This window comes from Mirounga leonina, unplaced genomic scaffold (assembly GCF_011800145.1).
Source record: "Mirounga leonina isolate KUSES-001 unplaced genomic scaffold, KU_Mleo_1.0 Mir_93, whole genome shotgun sequence".
Taxonomy (NCBI): domain Eukaryota; kingdom Metazoa; phylum Chordata; class Mammalia; order Carnivora; family Phocidae; genus Mirounga; species Mirounga leonina.
Window position 1 is genome coordinate 24491127 of NW_023270854.1, and position 22525 is coordinate 24513651.

The window sequence follows — 22525 nt, forward strand, 5'->3', positions numbered from 1 at the left end:
TTCAGAGGTACAGATCTGAGATTCAACAGTCTTGCACAATTCACAGCACTTACCAGAGCACATACCCTCCCCAGTGTCTATCACCCAGTCACCCATCCCTCCCACCCCACCCCCCACTCCAGCAACCCTCAGTTTGTTTCCTGCGATTAAGAATTCCTCATATCGGGGCGCCTGGGTGGCTCAGTTGGTTAAGCAACTGCCTTCGGCTCAGGTCATGATCCCGGGGTCCTGGGATCGAGTCCCACATCGGGCTCCCGGCTCAGCAGGAAGCCTGCTTCTCCCTCTCCCACTCCCCCTGCTTGTGTTCCTGCTCTCGCTGTCTCTGTCTCTGTCAAATAAATAAATAAAATCTTTAAAAAAAAAAAAAAAGAATTCCTCATATCAGTGAGGTCATATGATACATGTCTTTCTCTGTTTGACTTATTTCACTCAACATAATACCCTCCAGTTCCATCCACGTCGTTGCAAATGGCAAGATCTCATTCCTTTTGATGGCTGCATAATATTCCATTGTATATATATATACCACTTCTTCTTTATCCATTCATCTGTCGATGGACATCTTGGCTCTTTCCACAGTTTGGCTATTGTGGACATTGCTGCTATAAACATCGGGGTGCGGTACGCTTTCGGATCCCTACTTTTGTATCTTTGGGGTAAATACCCAGTAGTGCAATTGCTGGATCATATGGTAGCTCTATTTTCAACTTTTTGAGGAAACTCCATACCGTTTTCCAGAGTGGCTGCACCAGCTTGCATTCCCACCAACAGTGTAGGAGGGTTCCCCTTTCTCCGCATCCCCGCCAACATCTGTCGTTTCCTGACTTGTTAATTTTAGCCATTCTGACTGGTGTGAGGTGGTATCTCATTGAGGTTTTGATTTGGATTTCCCTGATGCCGAGCGATATTGAGCACTTTTTCATGTGTCTGTTGGCCATTTGGATGTCTTCTTTGGAAAAATGTCTGTTCATGTCTTCTGCCCATTTCTTGATTGGATTCTTTGTTCTTTGGGTGTTGAGTTTGATGAGTTCTTTATAGATTTTGGATACCAGCCCTTTATCTGATATGTCATTTGCAAATATCTTCTCCCATTCTGTCGGTTGTCTTTTGGTTTTGTTGACTGTTTCCTTTGCGGTGCAAAAGCTTTTTATCTTGATGAAGTCCCAATAGTTCATTTTTGCCCTTGCTTCCCTTGCCTTTGGCAATGTTTCTAGGAAGAAGTTGCTGTGGCTGAGGTCGAAGAGGTTGCTGCCTGTGTTCTCCTTTAGGATTTTGATGGACTCCTGTCTCACATTGAGGTCTTTCAACCATTTGGAGTCTATTTTTGTGTGTGGTGTAAGGAAATGGTCCAGTTTCATTCTTCTGCATGTGGCTATCCAATTTTCCCAACACCGTTTGTTGAAGAGACTGTCTTTGTTCCATTGGACATTCTTTCCTGCTTTGTCAAAGATGAGTTGACCATAGAGTTGAGGGTCCATTTCTGGGCTCTCTATCCTGTTCCATTGATCTATGTGTCTGTTTTTGTGCCAGTACCATACTGTCTTGATGATGACAGCTTTGTAATAGAGCTGGAAATCCGGAATTGTGATGCCGCCAGCTTTGCTTTTCTTTTTCAACATTCCTCTGGCTATGCGGGGTCTTTTCTGGTTCCATACAAATTTTAGGATTATTTGTTCCATTTCTTTGAAAAAAGTGGATGGTATTTTGATGGGGATTGCATTGAATGTGTAGATTGCTCTAGGTAGCATTGACATCTTCACAATATTTGCTCTTCCAGCCCATGAGCATGGAACGTTTTTCCATTTCTTTGTGTCTTCCTCAATTTCTTTCATGAGTATTTTATAGTTTTCTGAGTACAGATCCTTTGCCTCTTTGGTTAAATTTATTCCTAGGTATCTTATGGTTTTGGGTGCAATTGTAAATGGGATCGACTCCTTAATTTCTCTTTCTTCTGTCTTGTTGGTGTATAGGAATGCCACTGACTTCTGTGCATTGATTTTATATCCTGCCACTTTACTGAATTCCTGTATGAGTTCTAGCAGTTTTGGGGTGGAGTCTTTGGAGTTTTCCACGTAAAGTATCATATCATCTACAAAGAGTGAGAGTTTGACTTCTTCTTTGCCAATTTGGATGCCTTTTATTTCTTTTTGTTGTCTGATTGCTGTGGCTAGGACTTCCAATACTATGTTGAATAGCAGTGGTGATAGTGGACATCCCTGTCGCGTTCCTGACCTTAGGGGGAAAGCTCTCAGTTTTTCCCCATTGAGAATGATATTTGCTGTGGGTTTTTCATAGATAGCTTTTATGATATTGAGGTATGTACCCTCTATGCCTATACTCTGAAGAGTTTTGATCAAGAAAGGATGCTGTACTTTGTCACATGCTTTTTCTGCATCTATTGAGAGGATCATATGATTCTTGTTCTTTCTTTTGTTAATGTATTGTATCACGTTGATTGATTTGCGGATGTTGAACCAACCTTGCAGCCCAGGGATAAATCCCACTTGGTTGTGGTGAATAATCCTTTTAATGTACTTTTGGATCCTATTGGCTAGTATTTTGGTGAGAATTTCTGCATCCATGTTCATCAGGGATATTGGTCTGTAATTCTCCTTTTTGATGGGGTCTTTGGTTTTGGGGTCAAGGTAATGCTGGCCTCATAAAATGAGTTTGGAAGTTTTCCTTCCATTTCTATTTTTTGGAACAGTTTCAGAAGAATAGGTATTAATTCTTCTTGAAATGTTTGGTAGAATTCCCCTGGGAAGCCATCTGGCCCTGGGCTTTTGTTTTTTGGAAGATTTTTTATGACTGCTTCAATTTCCTTAGTGGTTATAGGTCTGTTCAGGTTTTCTATTTCTTCCTGGTTCAGTTTGGTAGTTGATACATCTCTAGGAATGCATCCATTTCTTCCAGGTTATCTAATTTGCTGGCATAGAGTTGCTCATAATATGTTCTTATAATTGTTTGTATTTCTTTGGTGTTGGTTGTGATCTCTCCTCTTTCATTCATGATTTTGTTGATTTGGGTCATTTCTCTTTTCCTTTTGATAAGTCTGGCCAGGGGTTTATCAATCTTGTTAATTCTTTCAAAGAACCGGCTCCTAGTTTCGTTGATCTGTTCTACTGTTCTTTTAGTTTCTATTTCATTGATTTCTGCTCTGATCTTTATTATTTCTCTTCTGCTGGGTTTAGGCTTTATTTGCTGTTGTTTCTCCAGCTCCTTTAGGTGTAGGGTTAGGTTGTGTACTTGAGACCTTTCTTGTTTCTTGAGAAAGGCTGGTATTGCTATATACTTTCCTCTTAGGACTGCCTTTGCTGCATCCCAAAGATTTTGAACAGTTGTGTTTTCATTTTCATTGGTTTCCATGAATTTTTTTAATTCTTCTTTAATTTCCTGGTTGACCCATTCATTCTTCAGTAGGATGCTCTTTAGCCTCCATGTATTTGAGTTCTTTCCATAAGTGCTTTTTTTCTGAATGACTATTAATCACTGTTAAAAACTGTCAAAATGTTTTCTTCAGTAATTGAGGCAAATGTTTTTGCTGCCACTGAGTTCATTTTTCCTCTCTGTTTCATTTCCCCTTTTTAGTTGTGGCAGAAATTGCCCAACAAGTTTGCCTATTGTATACAGAGTAAGTGAAGGAATAGGGAATAAAGAGAAGAAGCCTGAGAAATTGTTTTATGTTTTTGAAAACGATGTAACATAATTTAACTCTTTCAGTTTTAGTCTTGTGGGTGAGGTCCAACCCCACGCTGATTTTTATCTTCCTCTTTGTATTTTCTTTATGTCAAAGTAACACATGTGGGCGCCTGGGTGGCTCAGTTGGTTAAGCGACTGCCTTTGGCTCAGGTCATGATCCTGGAGTCCCGGGATCGAGTCCCACATCGGGCTCCCTGCTGAGCAGGGAGTCTGCTTCTCCCTCTGACCCTCCTCCCTCTCATGCTCTCTCTCATTCTCTCTCTCGCAAATAAATAAAATCTTTAAAAAAAAAAAAAAAGTAACACATGTATATAGTTTTGTTTCTGGGTGTTTTTAAAGATTTTATTTTTAAGTAATCTCTACACCCAGTGTGGGGCTCAAACTTACAACCCTGAGATCAGGAGTCACATGCTCCACTGACTGAGCCAGCCAGGCTTCCCAGCACATGTACACATTGTTTTAAAACTTTTATAGAAGTACTAGGTTTTAATGCACCATAGTACATCCCATGTCTATCCTGCACCTGATTCCCACTCCCCAAAGACCAGTGCTCTTAACTCTGTCCATGTTTCTAAATAACATGCTTGTTTTGTTATTTCTTGATTTTCCAGATTTAGATATTAACTGTTCTCTTCCTAAAATGGAAAATAAGTCATAATTAACTCTCCTTCCTGCACATCAATTCCTGTTTCCTTGGGTTCCCAGCCCCCTTTCCACACGTAGACTTTTCCCCTCCTTCCATTTTATTACCATTTTCAGCTTGAGAACTCAGCTTTTTCATTCTTAGCTCAGCTATGTAATGTATGATAATTGCACTTCCTTTCTTGTTTGTGTTTTGGTTTTTCTGTAGCACACGATTGCCCAGTTTTTTTATTCATGTACCAGTCACTAATTCAGCTCTTCAGTTCTCTCAACAGAACTGAGAATTCCCTCTAAATATATTAAAATACATTGCATATCTTCTTAGTTTCATTTTCTTCTTTGGCTTCTGTCTTCAGCCATGTTGGAGGCTTAACTCAAATGTTTGGTGATCAATGTTTATTTAGAGGTAAGGCACTAAAAAGTTGATTGTAAGTTCTGTGTGTGAGCAGGACTTACTTGATTTTAACTTGCTCTACATGGTCTCCTTCTCTGGGCACTCTGCTCTCTGTAGGCCTTTTCTTTTGGGCTGATCAGTTTCTCAGAGGGGGCTCTTCCAGTGTTCCTGCTGAGGGGTGTCTAGAGGAGGAAGGGGCTAGGGCTTTCACTCTTCACAGGATACAAACTTTTTTTTTCTTGTCTTCAGTAGGGTTTTTGTGGCATGTTTACTCTTCTCTGATGATGTTCCATTAAAACTTTTTTTGTCTCTTACATGGTGTGACCATCATTTCAACTAAGATTTAGTGAACCTTGACACAGTAGAAAGAAGATAAAACATACAAATTTCCTGATTCTTGTGTTTAGCAAAGTACCACCAGAGAGAAAATATTAGTACTGATTTTCTCATTTTTATAGCATTTATCTTTAATAAGAAACAAAAACCAATATAATTTTTAAAAACATTTAAATTGAAGTATAAAATGTGCACAAATTTTGAAGGTACAATTTAGGAGTTTTTATGTATGTCTCTACCTGTGTTATTACCACCCAAATCAAGTTACTGAACATTTCCCAAACATAACAGAAATGCCTTTTCCTGGCCAGTACCCCACAGCCAATCAGTGAACCACTATTCTGACTTTCACTCATCATAGTGTTGTTGAGATTTACCTCTGTTATTGCATCATTGGTTGGTTCTTTTGTATTGCTCGGTGCTATTCCACTGTATGAATATGCCACAGTATATTTATCCATTGTCTTGGTGGTAGATACTTGCTTTTTTTCCCAGTTTGGGACTATGTTTGATAAGACTGCTGTGCTCATTTTTGCACTTGTACATTGGCGGACATATGCACTCATTCTCTTGAGTGTACACCTAAGGTAGAATTGCTGGGTCAAGGGCAGGTGTGTGTTTAGCTTGAAGAGACAGTAATAAAACTGAAGTTGTGTCTCACCATAAGTTCGCAGTTCCACTCCAAGGTTGCATAGGAAGACTTGTACTTTTGCACAGAGAGTACATGCTTATTAATGGTCATCCAACATCACTGTTGGTAATATTGAAAATGTTTAGAGCATGCAGAGTCCAACATCTGGAGACTAAGAAAGGGGAATGAAAATGGGGAAGGGTACACAGTGGGTCTTTACCTATGTCTGTAATGTTGTATTTGCTTCAACAGCATGGAAAACAAAATAAAACAAGAAGTCACCAAAAAGAACTTTGAAGCAAATAATGCAAAATATGTTAAGATTTGACAAAATTCAAGGATGGCTACATTTTTTATTATATTGCTTTTTATACTTTATGAAAAAGTATTATATTTGGTAATTAAAGTTAGCATAGGAGTTTGCATTAAAATTAAACTTTACTGACTTAATTTAAAATTAAACTTTACTGACTGCCAAAATGGTGATGGTAAGATAGGGAAGGCATTAGGTTTGTTCATATTCAGGCTCAGTTCCATAAGGACTTCAGGATATTCCAGATGACGTTTCAAATTCAGGTATTTAAATCTTTTTTTTCCCTCTAGAATTTGACTTTCTTGTTGACCTTTGTTTATTTTTATTCTTTTCCTTTCCATATGTAATAGTAAAAATGAGTAAGTAAATGTTTCTACCAAAGTTCTCTACATGGAATTATTAGCTGTGGATCTAATTGTCCATGAAATAGATTCTGGTATCTCATTTTGGCTTAAAGTTGCATTTCCTCATACCCAGTGATGATCAGCATTTTTTCATGTACTTTTCATGTGCTTATATATTGTCTTTTGTGAAGTATCTTTCCAAATTTTACCTATTTTAAAAAATTATACTTTAAAAAGTTCATTTTAATTTTTTTTAAAGATTTTATTTACTTGAGAGCGAGAGTGCGCACAAGCGGTGTGTAGGGGCAAAGGGAGAAGCAGACTCCCCGCTGAGCAGGAAGGCGGATGCGGGACGTGGGGCTCCATCCCAGGACCCGGGGATCATGACCTGAGCCGAAGGCAGACTCTTAACCGACTGAGACACCCAGGTGCCCCAAGTGAATTGTAGTTTTAAGAAAAATAGAATTCATGTACCCTTTACCTAATTTCCCTTAGTGACAACTGTAATTGCAAAACAGTGATACAGTATCACAACCAAGACATTGGCATTGACATAGTCAAGATACAGGACATTTCCATCACCACAGGGATGTCCCTGTGTTGACTTTGTATAGCCATACTTTCTTTTGAAAAAACTGGGCTTTTGGGGTGCCTGGGTGGCTCAGTCGTTATGTGTCTGCCTTTGGCTCAGGTCATGATCCCAGGGTCCTGGGATGGAGCCCCATGTCCCGCATCCGCCTTCCTGCTCAGCGGGGAGTCTGCTTCTCCCTCTCCCACTCCCCCTGCTTGTGTTCCCTCTCTCTCTGTGTCTCTGTCAAGTAAATAAATAAAATATTTTTTTTAAATTTGGTTTTTCTTTTATTACTGAGTTGTAAGGCTTCTTTATATATGCTGAATCACATGGATTTTTTTCCCAGTCTGTTAATGTAGTGCATTACTGATTAAGTTTTGAATATTGAATAAACCTTACATTCCTGGGATAAATTGCACTTAGCCATGATATATTCTCTTTTTATATATATTTGTGTGTTTTTTTTTTTTAAGATTTTATTTATTTATTCGACAGAGACAGGGAGAGCGGGAACACAAGCAGGGGGAGTGGGAGAGGGAGAAGCAGGCTTCCCGCTGAGCAGGGAGCCCGATGTGGGGCTCAATCTCAGTACTCTGGGATCATGACCTGAGCCAAAGGCAGCCGCTTAACAACTGAGCCACCCAGGTGCCCCATATCTGGTTAAGTTTTGAGCTTTGATAGTTTGTGTCTTTCAAGGAATTGGTACATTTCTTCTAAGGTATTGAATTTATTCCTGTAAAGTTGTCCATAATATATATTTTTTTACTTATTATTATTTTTGTCTTATTACTGTTTTTTTCCTCTTAACCTTTTTATATCTGCACTAGCCATAGAGATGTTATTGCTCTTATTCTTAATGTTGGAATATGTATCATTTCTGTCTTATTCTACCTCTGTCTGGCAAGAGGGTTGTTCTCCCTCCCTCCCTCCCTCCCTTCCTCCCTTCCTCTTTTGAAAGGACCAACTTTTTTTTTTTTGAAGATTTATTTATTTATTTTAGAGAGAGAGTGAACACACAAGTGGGAGGAGGGGCAGGGAGAGAGGGAGACAAACAGACCCCCTGCTGAGCAGGGAGCCTGATGCAAGGCTTGATCCCAGCACCCTGAGATCATGACCTGAGCAAAAACCAAGAGTCAGGTGCTTAACCAACTGAGCCACCCAGCCACCCCTCAAAGGACCAACTTTGGATTCCATTGACTTTTTTCTGTTTTCTTCTATTTTATTAATTCCTACTTTTTATTTCCTTCCTTCTTACTTGAAGTTTTAGCTTTTTTTTTTTTCGAGATTTTTTTTAGTTAGAAGCTTAGATCTTTGATTTTAAATCTTTCTACTTTGTTACTGTAAGCAAAATATATGAAAATTCATAAGATTGATAAACCCCCAGAAAGATGATCAAGAAGAGAAAGAGTTACAAATGTCTATTACTGAGAATGTATAGGAGATCAGGACAGATCCTACAGATATTAAAAAATGTTCAGAGGATACTATGAGTAATTTTATGCTATAAAATTTAAGTGTTGAGTGAAATGGACAAATTTCCTTCACTCCCAGAAAAAAACTTAACCAAAGCTCACAATAGAAAAAAAATCAAAATAGTCCTGTTTCTTTTAAAGGAACTGACTTTGTAATATAAAATCATCCTAAATGAAAATTGTTGGCCCAGCTGATTTTACCTATGAATTCTTCCGAAAACTGAAGGAAGAAATAACACCGGTCATATACAAGCTCATCTAGAGAGTAGAAAAAAGGGAAATCTTTCCAACTCATTTTATGAGGCCAGCATAATCCTGATACCAAATTTATCAAAATTTGATAAAGGAAAATTTGATAAAGGTGGATCTTGAGTTGAGAGACAACAATTTAATAAGTGGCATAAATGTAATCATAAAGCTTATAAATCTAATATCATAAAATGGAATAAAGCAAGGTAGCAAAAAGAATATATCTATGTCAATAACAATATTCCAGGAATGCAAGGGTAGTTTAATATTAGAAAATCTCTCAATGTAACTTACTAATTTAAGAGAGAAAACCATACAATCATCTCAATAGATACCGAAAAAGGATTTGATAAAATTCAACACCAATTCATGATAAAACAGAGTTCTCAATAAAATAAGGGTAGAAAAGAAATTCCTTGTCTTAACAGAGTGTATCTACAAAAACCTATAGTTAAAAGCATTATACTCGTTTGGAGAATTTTAGAAATATTTTCTTGAAAGTCAGAACAAAGAGGATGTTCTGTATTACCACTCCTCTTCAGCATTGTATCAGAACTCTAAACAGGGTCATTTAAACTTGAAAAGAGAGGAAATCTAAATGTCCGTATTTACAGGTGTTGTGATTAACTACGTAGGAAATTCAAGATACCAATACTAGAACTGTTAGGAAAGTTGAGCAAATCTTCTGAATCCGAGATCCATATACAAAACAAATACAATTTCTACACACTAGTAACAAAGCACTTCAAAAATGTGATCTAGAGAGGCACCTGGGTGGCTCAGTCAGTTAAGTGTCCAACTCTTGATTCCACTCAGGTTGCGATCTCAGGGTCATGAGAATGAGCCCTGCATCGGGCTCCATGCTCAGCAGAGTGTGTGCTTGAGATTCCCTCCCTCTCTGTCCCCCCCACCCCCGCTCTTTCTTAAAATAAATAAATAAATCTTCAAAAATGTGATCTAGAGATACTATTTATAATGGCAATAAAACTGCAGTGAACTTGGGAGTCAGTGTAACAGAGGAAGTGCAACATTTTTTATGGCAAAAATTACCTAAATGAAAGATATTAAATATGACTTAATAAATGGAGGGAGATACATGTTCACAGATAGGAAGACTCAGTGACAGAGTTGTTAATTTTGCTTTTAAATTAATCATTATGTTGAATGTAATCCTGATCAAAATCTCAAGGTTTTTGTGAGACTTGATCAACTGCAGTGTCTGACCTTTGAGCAACATAGGTTTGAACCGTGTGGGTGTACTGATACATGGATGTTTTCAATAAATATAGTACTGTAAATGTATCTTCTCTTCCTTAGTAGGCTTATCACTAAGTAAATTTTTCAGGAGTCAAAAGTTTGACTTTTGGATGGATTTTTGGCTGTGCAGGGGGTTGGGTACCCCTAACCTCTGCATTGCTCAAGTGTCACCTGCAGTCCCTGAAATCATATGGAAGAACATTTTGCCTAGAAAGTTATTGAAGAAAAGCAGTGTGGAGTTACCTATCAGATAAGACTAGTTATAAAACATTAGTAATTAAGTGTGTTTCATTAACATAAGTGGAATAAAAAATAGATAAATACAAAAAGACTTTGGAGAGTCCAGAAATTACAAACTCACGTATAGCAACACAAATGTATGACAGAAGTAGTAGGTAAATTGTGCTGAGATTGAGAACTTGGCTTATCTAATAGGAAAAGTAAAATTAGGTGATTTTGCCCCACTTGTGTTAATAAGGCGTAGATATAAAAAGCTGAACTTTAAAATCTCCAAAGAGAAAGGATAATATTTTTATGAACTCAAGATAGGGATTTAAGCATAGCATAAAATGTATAAACCATGAATAAAAACATTAATAAATTTGACAACATTAAAATGAAAAACTTTCGTGGTTAATAAAGGTGAAAACAGGGGTGCCTAGGTGGCTCAGTCGGTTAAATGGCTGCCTTTGGCTCAGGTCATGATCCCGGGGTCCTGGGATCAAGCCCCGCATCAGGCTCCCTGCTCAGCAGAGGGCCTGCTTCTCCCTCCCCCTCTGCCTGCCACTCTGCCTACTTGTGCTCTCTCTCTATCTCTCTCTCTGTCAAATAAATAAATAAAATCTTAAAAAAAAAAAAAGGTGGAAACAAGCCATAGACAGGAAGATAGATTAGCATAATCAGAAAAACCAAAAGTATTCAATAGAAAAATGGGCAAAGTAATAGAAAAACAGAATATAAAACCTGAATGACCAGCAAACATTTTTAAAGGATGTTCAACCTGATGATTTGTCAGGATCATGCTAATTAAAATAACTGAAATATTTTGTGCTCATCAGTTTGGCAGAAATTACAAGCTCTGTTAAGAATTGGTAAGGATCTAGAGAAAGAGGTCTCTCATATACTATATAAATGAGCAGAACTGCTTTTGAAAGGAATCTGGCCTGTTACATTCCTCAAATAACCTGCAGAAGTAAATACTCTACCTCCCAGCAATTCCATTTCCTGGTTGTGTCCTAAGACAAACTTTTTCAGAGATTCACAAGAGCTCATTTGAAAGAATGTTCATTGTAGCATTGTTTGTAGTGTTCCAAAATTGTGAACAGCTGATAACATAAATGAAATACTGTAGAACAGCTAGAATGAATGAAACAGAGCTGCATGTATTGATAATAATAAATCTCAAAAATCTGCATGGTAATGAAGTATCAAATTCAGGCTGCCAGAGGTTAGAGAATAGGGTGAGTGAGGAGTGGCTAGGGGGCTTCAGGACGTCAGAAGCAAAATATTAACATTTGAGAAAACAGTGATAGATAGAGTGGTGTTCTTTATACCAGACTCTTTAACTTCTGTGAAATTTCTGTGATGACAGAAATCTCCAACTGCTGTCTGTGAGAAGGTAGCACTTGTAATGTGGCTGGTGTGACTGAGGAATTGAATTTTTAATTTTATTAAAATTTAATTTTAAGTTAAATACCTGCTTGTGACTCATGCTACTGTGATGAACACTGCTGCTCTGTGCTTTTTAGTTAATAGTGACCCAAACCTACAGTTATTTTATAAAAAAGAGCTATTCAGTGACTTTGCAATTTTGCTTCCTCACAAACTCTTGGAGACTTGCTTATGAAGTCATTAAGTACTGAGAAATGGGTGGCTTAAAACGGGTGTTTTACAGATGGTTTTTCTTTTTAAAATTTATATGATTCCTGACCGAATTTAGATAATTAACGTTCAGAGTATGGAGAGTAAGGAGTCCCTGGTTTCTGAGTATCCTATAGTGAGATTTTAGATAGTAAGGGTAAGAATCTACATTGTAACATTGTTTTTACTAGGGGAAAAACTGGAAATAACCCCAATTTCCATTAATAGAAGAGTGGACCCAAGAAAATGTGGCCTATTGGTACAGTACTATTCAGTGCTTAGATGGGATGTAGAGGTGATATTCAGATATTTAACTAGTATAGTACCAAAGTCAGCCAGTAAGAGTGGCATCAACCATGGTCCTTCATTGTGTGCTGTACGTTAATTGATGAACTCCCAGGAGGTCCTTGGGGAGTGGCTTGGGGCAACAGCTATTTATTAATTACCATAGAAGTATTCATTTTAAGAAATGATTAGTACTCTCAGAATTTGACATATGTGGTAAATACTAATTTTCGTATATGCATCAACATGGGAGGTTACAAGAACATATTGAGTGAAAAAAAATAAGACGCAAATACCTATGTGTACTAGTGTCTGAGAGCTGCCATAACTAATTACTGCAAACTGGATGGCTAAAAACAACAGAAATTAATTGTCACAGTTCTGGCGATGAGGAGTTCAAAAGCAGGGTGTCATCAGGGCCATGCTCTCTCTGAAAGACCTAGGAGAGAGGTCTTGCCTCTTAGTTTCTGGCGGCCAGTCCTTGGTGTCCTTGGCTTGCAACTTCTGTGTGTCTGTTGTGTCGTGGCCTTCTCTCATGTGGGTGCCTGTTCTGTGTCTCACCTCCTCTTCTAGGGACACCAGTCATAGTGGATTTACGGTCCATAGTAACCTACTGTGACCTCATCTTGGTTATATATTTATGAAGACCCTGTTTTCAAGTAAGGTCACATTCACAGGTTTTGGATGACATGAATTTTGGGGGACACTATTCAACCATGGCGTCTTGGTTGAACTAGCAAATACACAAAGGAATCCTAGGTTTTGGAGGGAGTGTGTGTACATATAAAGCATTTGAAAGGGACTGGAAAGGTACATACTAAACTCAAGATAGTGGTTGATAGTGTACCCCCTCTTTGGGGGAATAAAATGGGATTTATAATCTTTAAAAAAATGAAATATTAACAGTTAATGTCAGTTGTGGGAGTATGGAGGTTAATTATGCTTTGCCTTTCTATGCATACTTGATTTTTTAAAGAGTTGATATTACACAGTATGTTACTGTACTCTAGCATATGAACATTTGGAAGAGATACATTCAATAAAACCAAATCTATATGGGGGGCAAAAGTTCAGGAAAAGACCTAGAACAAGTAATTCTCATATCCTTTTTGAGAAGGAAGACATTTTCAGATCCTTAAGGGGTTTCCTTCTACATATTATTTGAGTTAGTTGACCATGAAATTGTATAATCAGGATACCAGTCTGTGACTATTAAACTGTATGTCTGAATATTAAATACAAGATATGGGGAATTGTTTTTGTAAGAGCCAGTTAAATAGGTTCTGAATAGGTCAGTGGCTACAGCTAAGTTACCAAGAAAAATTTTCTGTATGTTGCCCATTATGCATTGATATCCCATGGGAAGCTGTGAGAGCTTTATAACTAGTTATTTATAATTTTTCTTAAACACAACCAGAATTTCTAAACAATGACACATTTTTCACAGGAAGAAAAGAAAGTTTTATGTAAAGACTAAATTGGATTTCTAATTTTTGTAGTAACAATGTAAGTTTACTATGTGGATACCATTTAAATATTTGTTGAATGTTAAATGAATAAGACTACTTTAATTCAAAACATTTCTTCCATCCAGGTATATAATTGACACACACAAGCAGATGTTAAGAACTAATGATCTCTGTTTCAAATAAGGATGGCTTATGATAATTTATTTCTAAATAAAGGAGCTGAGAGAGGAGAAACCGAACTATACTCAAATGTGTGACCTTTTAAAAAGAGACTTCTCTCACTAGTAAAGTGCCTAATGAGTATCCTGTGTTAGATTTACTTGGAGACTTAAGAGCATTGGTTCTAAAACTTTTTGGTCTTTACACTTAAAAATAATTGAGGACACCAAATAGTTGTTTTCCTGTGGGTTTTAGTTCTGTAATTCGAAATTAAAATTGAGATATTTAAAAAATAATCAGGTCATTTAGAAATAATAGTTATTACAATAAACCCAATACATGTTAGCATCAATAATATATTTTTATAAAAAATAACTTTTTTGCCAAACAAAAATTTAGCAAGAAGAATGGCATTTACATTTTTGCAAATCTCTTTAATGAATTGCCTTAACAGAAGACTGATAGATTCTCATGTCTGCTTCTGTATTAAAACTGTTACACTATCAGCTATGTTATGTAGCACCTGAAAAACTCAACTGTATACTCATGAGAGAATGAGAGTGGAAACTAATGTTTTGGTATTATCATGGAAAATAGTTTTGGCCTTGAGAATTCTCTGCAAGTGTCTGTGGGACCCCTACAGGGTCCCAGGACCACATTTTGAGAACTGGTGCCTTAGAGAGTAAGTCAGCGGGACTGATCACTTCACTTCTTTATAAAGGTTCAACTGGCAAAACTCATTATTTTGAATATTTTCAGCTGTTATATGTTTTACACGTAGGTTCTCTCTTCTACTTGATGACAGCCATCCTTAATCATGAATACAGGGGAATGCTTATACGTTTACATTTTTTACCTCACTAACAATACTCAGCTACCATGTAGTGGGCATTTGCAGTATGCCAGCCTCTGGCATGAGCGGAGACTGCAGAACAGGTCAGGGTTGGGTTATTTGTAATGGGGGGGTACTAGGTGACATGGGACTCTTGCCAGAGAGTGGAACTGAGTGAAAATCTATCGTGGGGGCACTCGTGTGCACTTGCATCTTTACTTTTTTTATTCTTCTGGTCTGTTTCCATACCCCCTTTCTCATTCCTCATATTATTTGGACTTTTTTGGTGGGCAGATTTACCAGAGAAATGTCTATTTTAATGATTGTTTAGAAGAACTGAGGTACAGCCATATTATTTAGACTGAATTTTATTTTTCTGATTTCATGGATTATGATTGTGTTTTGTTGTTGCTTTTGGGTTTTGTTTGGTCGTCCTTATTCTCCTTCTCTTGAACTCCTTGATCTATCATTTACTGTTGTTGTCGCAGTGGAGAGGATGGGCAGCTAAGTACTTACATGTGTGGTGGTTTGTTTTTCCCCCAGAAGTGGTGCATGAGCAGTTCATGTTGATTCTTGGCATACTTCCAAGTCTTTGTTTGAATATTTGTGTGGTAGTTTCTCTAGGTATAGAATTCTAGAATCATAATCCATTCCTCAGAAATGTATGGACATTGTTCTTTTGTTACGCAGATGTGTAGTGTTTGGGATGAGAAATCTAATGTTAGTTTGCTTGTCTCTCTTCTGGTGATAACCTGTTTCTTCTATCTGGGAGTCAATAAGATTTTATTGTATACTGTAAATTCAGAAGTCTTACCAGAATAAATTTTACTTTTTTTCATTATTTCTCCTCAGAATGTTGAAAGTTTTTCTTCTCCTCAACAAAACTTTCTCCTATTACTAATTTTTCTGTTTTCCTTCTAGTCTGTACTTTCTGGAACTTTTATCAAGTAGACCTTAGGTCTCTGCTTTTCTCTCATACTTTGTCCTTTTGCCTATTTATTGCTATTGTCTGAGAGAACTTTTCAATTTAGTTTTTCAAATCACAAATCTGCAGTGTCCAGTTTTTGTCTCTCTCTGATGTCCATGTTACATATCTACTGTGGAACTGCACTAGCTTAAGCTAGAAAACAGATCTTGCTTACTGCGGCCTGGAGATGAGCACCAGAGCTCCCTGCTGTCAGTAGCCAGAACAGAATGTGGTGCGGATCTTCTGGATCTTGACTTATTTGTGTTCTTATCTTTTCCTGAACACAAGTATGAAGGTTTTCTGTGGTTCTTGGGACAGCTCTACTTTTCAAGAGACTCCTCAGTTTTCCTATTTTCACTTTTTCCTATTTTTTTGTCTTGCCTTTGTGCCGTCCGTCTTTCAAATATATCTCCTTTTTGTGTACTAATGTTTTCCAGATCTCTTTTCTTTTCTAGTTAAGAAGGAAGGAGGAAAAAGAAGTGAACACCTTAGCACCTGTTTTGCTATCTTCAAAGTCTCACAATTCACTTTTATACTGTTTAACTCACCTTCAGAGCAAAGCCATGGCTTATCAGAGATTGAAGACATGGATAATCCTTTTTTCCCTAAAGCAGTCATATTTACTTAAATTTTTCTTCCCCATTACAGATATTAAAAAATATTACTTGGTATTCAGAGCGGGTTTTAACTGAAATTTCACTGGGGAGTCTTCTGATACTGGTTGTAATAAGAACCATTCAGTACAACATGACGAGGACAAGAGTAAGTATTCCATAGCTGTTTTTTTTTTTTATCTTTATGTATATAGTACAATCAGGCCTGTAGTTTAAAGCAATCTCCATATTTAGAGTATTAACATGTTCATGTAATACGGTAAAAGAAAATATATCAGATGTGCATATAGTCACTGAAATACGTGATCCTAGAGTAATGTGTATAGTGTCTGTTTCTTAATATTTAATAGATTGTGTGGATTAAAGATATTTTACATGAAACAAAATGGGCAGTGGGGCATATTTAGATAAAAGATGTCTGTCTTTGCTACATCAGTAAAACTGATTTGCCTGCTAAAAGCAGCAACAACGAAGTGTGTGAAGATACGAGCACAAGGAAATACGAATTCAAATGGAAAAGAAAAGTAGAACGAATACTTTAAAGAGTAAAAGGAAAATTTTAGCTGGATTGTATTTGCAGTATCTGGGAGCAAATTTCAGTTCCGCTCAATAGAGAAGCAATATACAGAATTCATAGCTCAGAGAAGTGGTCAAGTTTACTACACTGTTTTCAGCTATTTCCCTCAGGGGGCTAATGTGGATACATGTGCACAGTCTTTTAGCTTTTATCTGAAGCTCTAGGAGTCAGACATGCTTAAGAATGGAGAATTTGTTGATTTTGGAAAGATGATTGTGGTGTACATGCTACAGTCTATGGAACCATGAGGTTCTGGAACAGTACACTGTAATTTACCATTAATGTTTCTGCAGTGAAATACTTCCGATATCCACCAGGATAGGGATAATGAAGACCACAAGTAGCAGCATAATCTTGTGCAGCAGATGTAACTTCCAAATATGTGGTAAAAAACCAGAATTTTCAGGATTTTCGAATTAGAGAAAAGGGATCGTGGACCTGAACTTTCTAAAACTCAGTGACAGTTGAGCTTACGTTTGCTCCCAGTTAACCTTGCTTCATATGTAGAGAAGACTCGGTCTGTTTTCACCCTTCTGTTACCTTCCAGGACAAGTACCTTCACACCAACTGTCTGGCTGCTTTAGCAAACATGTCGGCACAGTTCCGTTCTCTCCATCAGTATGCTGCCCAGAGGATCATCAGGTAAATAGGCGCTTTAAGAGAAATACCACATTTTGCCTTTTGGCTGCCCCAGTGGCATGGGTACTGTGGTGGTCCCTTTTTAATGTTATGCACAAAGAATATCAAATTTTCCTGCTTAATATTTATCACCTTCTTATTTAGTTAAAAATACCTTGTCCTGCTTTGTTTTCTAATCCAACTTCTTGATCAAAGTTAATTGGATTTACTTTTCCGTCTTTTCATACAATCTAATTTTAGGCTTTGTGTCTTAGCATTTTACAGAGGAGCAGGTATATTTCTTAGTAACGCAAACTAAATCTTCACGTATTTGCAGAGCATCACATTACACTTTTAAGAGAAGGTAGCTGTGTTTGTTTTAGAGACTTCTTTTCATAGCAGTTTACTATTAATTACTTTCCTATTACTGTCGTAACAAATTACTACAAATTAGTGTCTTAAAACAACCCAAATTTATTATACAGTCTGTAGATTAAAAGTTCCACACAGACTACAATCCAGGTGCCATAGGGCTGCATTCCTTTCTGGAGGCTCTAGAGGAGAACCTTTTCCTTGCCTTTTCCAGCTGCTAGAAGCTTCAGCCTTCCTTGGCTCGCAGCCCCTTCCTCTGCTGGCAGAGCCAGCAGCAGTGAGCTGTTGAGTCCTCCTCACATCTCATCCCTCTAACCTCCTCATCTGGTTCCCTCTTCCACGTTGAGGAGCCTTGTGATTGCCTTGGCCCTCTCCGGGTAACCCGGGCTCGTCTCCCCATCTCAGGGTCCATGGCTGAATCAAACCGCAGGGTCCCTTTTGCGATATAAAGCAACACATCCACAGGTTTGGGGGTTGGGAGGTGGATATTTTGGGGGTAACCATTACTCTGCCTGCCACAACATCACCAGAAGCTCATTCCTGTCCCTTCTCCACCCTTTGCCAAAGATATGCTCTTTAAGGGTAGGAAACCTATTAACAAATGATGAAGGAATATCGTTTGCAGGGGTTTGTTTTTGTTGTTGTTTTTTAACATGTGTGGCTACTTTCTGGTCCTTAGGTAGATTGTCGTAGTGGCTCTCAAGTAGAACATTTATAAGTCAGTGAAGTCAGATTGTTTCTCTTGGGTCTTGTTTTTGGAGCATGGCCGTTCTGATGATTAGGTCTTGCGTTGCAGTCACTGGAGCTGATCCTAAGTCCACGTCGCTTTTAAACTCTTGATCTCACTTTCCATCCATTGGGTAGAGATGCTTATTGACCTGGCCTCATCTTTAACAGTCACTCAGCATTAACTTACGTTCTTGGTCTCTATATTTATCCTCAGAATTTAGCAGAGGCTATTTCCAGCAAATCACTGTTTTATTTAGGTCTGGTATTAATACTATATTGGATTACTTTTTGGGTTTGTACTCGAGTGATTGTCTATTTGACTAACTTTGTACCAACACTAACGTGATGACGTAAAGCACACATAGTATCTCCTCATAACTCCCGATTCTCCCCAGTGTTCTGAAGAGTCTTTATTTTCTAAATATTAATTTTTGTTACTATGCTGTAGTTCAGAGATTTAATGAGAGATTTAATGATACTGTGCTATTTTGCAGTCTATTTTTGTGTGTATGTGAAGCTTCATAATGGCTTGGTGAAGGTTTCAGTACAGGATTCATTTTCCTCAGCGGATACACCAACATTTGGCCTGTTCAGTATGAAATTGGCAAATTACTGGTTTACAATTTAAGTTCTGATAACATGTGTGAAGCAAGATTAAATAAAAATTTTCTAAGTATAAGAGTTGAAAAGCAAAGCACGGTGCCCAGTTTTCTATCTGTGATGAGTAAAGCAGAAAACCAATTGTATTTGGACAAATAAACAGAATTTAGAGTTGTGATTTAGGAATATTTAGGTCAGGTTTTTCATCAGTAAGGAATACCGCTTTACTTGATGTTAATGGAGTTTTATTTAGCGTTGTATTAGCGAGGAACTGCTCTGTTACACACTGCAAGGTATATCCAGATTCGTTGTAAAAATTCCTACCCTCAAGTAGCTTCTACTCAGTAGCTGAGATAAGACAAGAACATACATGTATACAGCAGAGTGTAGTAAGTACTAGAGTGAGAGAAAAACTCCTCAGGTGAGGGTGAGTGTTGGCTCAGAGAACGGTGAGATCACCTCTTCCTGAGAAATCAGGCAAAGTGAGTAGAGAGAGATGACTCTCAAGATTGGCCTGATGAGGAAAAGCACCAACCACAACAAAACAGAACGGGAGGGAGTGTGATAAAGGGCATTCTATTTAGAAAATAACCAGTCCCATTCAACTGGCATGTTGTGGACCTGTATAGGGATTAGAGGAGAAAGCTTGGAAGGAAAGCTGGGGCCACCTTGTGGAAGGTGCTTAACTATTAGATGCACAGTTTAGAATAATGGAAGGAGTTGAGAGAAAAGAAGGTCTGATCTTCAGTAACAGAAAGGAAACTGTGTATGAATGAGTTGTAAATGGATTTTAAAAGAAATAGTTGAAAGTTTCAAGTTTCTGGCTTCATCAGTCTCAGCAGATGATGTTAGTATGCTTCGTTTGTCACCCAGAGGGCCGGGCAGTTCTTGACAAGTTTCTGAGTGCTGCCAGCGCTCCTGGTTCAGGGGCCGCATCTGAGCAGCCCGTGTGGACCGGACATCTTCACCGTCCAAGAGAGGAGAGAGCCCCTGTTAGAAGCGCGAGTGTCAGCCCAGCTTTAGACCTGCTGAATCAGAGTCTTCATCTTAACGAGATCCTCAGATGATTTGTATGCACGCTAAAGGTTGGAAAACACTTTGAGTTCAGACCTGGAAATCAAGATTTATCCCTGTAGAAAACACTTGCTTTGAATTGGAAATGGGGGCCAATTTTTTTTTTTTTAATCTTGAGGAAACTCATTTTCTACTAAATGTTTGTGTTTAGGGTATAGGATTGTAAAGTATGATAAGGAATGCCTAACAAAAACTGTTTAGATACACAGATTATTATAGCAGTGCAGCTCAAGATTCACCAGATGCTCCAGTAACTCCTTCAAGTGAGAAGTCATCAGTTTCATATACACATTTTCTAAATCCTGCTTTAGGAAGAGACCGCACAGTTCTGTATCTGTCAGTTGCAAAACCGAGAAGAGCCAGTATTTCCTGTGATCTTCAACAAAATGCAAACTAGAGTAACATGTTACATTGCTGTGAAGTAGGGTGTGAATAAAGCTTCTACAAGCCGCTTTAGCTGGACATAAGTGTAAGGAATGATTTCATATGGTGTCTTTGCTATTGTTTCATATTCAATGACCATGTATCTTCTATAAACTCTTGGTATTCTAGAAAAATCTCATAAGCATGTATGATTTGAGTTTTGTTCAACTATAAAGTCTTTTGAATATAAGTATGGATATTTGATATCATTATTTGGGATTATACTTAATTAAAAATATTTGTAAAGAGTATATGCAAGGGATTGTGAGGGGTTACAAAGACATCATTACTTACTTCCTGCCCTTAGTACTTCCTCTACTGCCCCTCCCATCTCCCCGACTGGCTCTTTCCTCCCGATTCGCCTTCTCCTTTGCCTTAACACATAACTTTCCTTCAGGATTTCATTCTACGTTGGTTTTTTCCTTCTCTCTTTGCTCATTTTCCCTAGGAGTTCACATACATGCCTGTAACTTCACCTACCATGCACTTGTGTACAGAAAACCATTCAAATTTACATTCACAGTCCTGATGTCCCCCTTTTTCCTGAGGCAGGCAGTACAGTTTGATGGTTAAGAGCACAGACTCTGAGTTGGGGAATCCCACCTCCAAAACTTACCAACCGTGGAACCTTGGAGAAGTTACTTAACTTCTCTAGGTAGCTGCGTCCCCGTGGTAAGATGAGGGGACAGTAGTTGTTCTCTCAGTGGATGTGGTGAGGGTTAAGTGAGTTAATATTTGTAAAGGGCCTGGCACGTAATGTGCACTCTATGTACGTGTTGACTGGCTGAACACTAACTCTACTAACTTCACTACCTGGATAGCCCACACTTACCTCAAACTGTGATTAAGTATAAAACAACTCATTTTCAAACCTGCTCTTCCTGGGGCGCCTGGGTGGCTCAGGTGGTTAAGCGTCTGCCTTCAGCTCAGGTCATGATCCTGGGGTCCTGGGATCGAGCCCCGCATCGGGCTCCCTGTTCCACGGGAAGCCTGCTTCTCCCTGTCCCACTCCTCCTGCTTGTGTTCCCTCTCTCGCTGTGTCTCTCTCGTCAAATAAATAAATAAAATCTTTAAAACAAAAACAAAAACAAAAACCTGCTCTTCCTTTTAAATTCCCTGTCCTGGGGCGCCTGGGTGGCTCAGTCGTTAAGCGTCTGCCTTCGGCTCGGGTCATGATCCCAGGGTCCTGGGATCGAGTCCCACATCGGGCTCCCTGCTCCGCGGGAAGCCTGCTTCTCCCTCTCCCACTCCCCCTGCTTGTGTTCCCTCTCTCACTGCGTCTGTCTCTGTCAAATAAATAAATAAAATCTTTAAAAATAAATAAATAAATAAATTCCCTGTCCTGGTTAATAGTGGAATAGCCCTCACCCAGCCACCTAAATTACCAAGCCAGAACCCTACCAGTAATTCACCATCATTTCTCCCTTTCCTTTAAATGCTATATCCAGTTGTGCCCTCGAAAAGTTTTGTCTAACTCTGCCGTTGAAACTCGCATTCGTTCATGCTCCGTGTTCTGTCTCCACTACTCCTGCCTTGGTTTGCATGTCCACCATCTTCACCCATGCTGTAGCAGTGGCCGGCCTGATCCGTTGCCTCCTTACTTGTCCTGCCACGGTAGGCCTCGGCACTGCTGCTTCCATTTCATACCTGGTAATGTTACTCTGTGCTTCCCTTTGTCACAGGTTACAGTTCAACCTCCTTAGAGTAGCGGCTCTCAGTGTGGGGAATTTTGTCCCTAGGGGACATTTGGCAATGTCTGGAATAAGGTTTTGTCTTTTCGTTGTTTTGTGGGGTTTTTTGGTTGGTTTGGTTGGGGTTTTGGGGGGGGTTGCTGCAACTGGGGAAGAGGTTGCTGCTGACATCTAGTGGGTAGAGGCCAGGGATATCCTATAATACACAGAATAACAAAGAGTTACCCGCCCAGAATGTCAGCAGTGCCAAGGTGAGGAGGCCTGCCTTACGATAAATAACCGGGGTCCTGCCATTGCACTTAGTCTTCCATTACTACTTGTAATATATTGGCGGGTACCTGCTGCGC

The 22525-nt window shown here is 38.6% G+C and overlaps 1 protein-coding gene across 3 annotated transcripts in view; it reads left to right on the top strand.

Moving 5' to 3' along the window:
- DYM (dymeclin) overlaps positions 1-22525 on the top strand; it is a 352836-nt gene that overhangs the window by 139225 nt on the left and 191086 nt on the right. For all 3 annotated transcript variants that reach the window (XM_034995704.1, XM_034995702.1, XM_034995703.1), the window contains exons 12-13: positions 16129-16242; positions 17219-17313. In XM_034995704.1, the coding sequence (XP_034851595.1) occupies positions 16129-16242; positions 17219-17313 (209 nt within the window). The remainder of the gene's footprint in view (positions 1-16128; positions 16243-17218; positions 17314-22525) is intronic.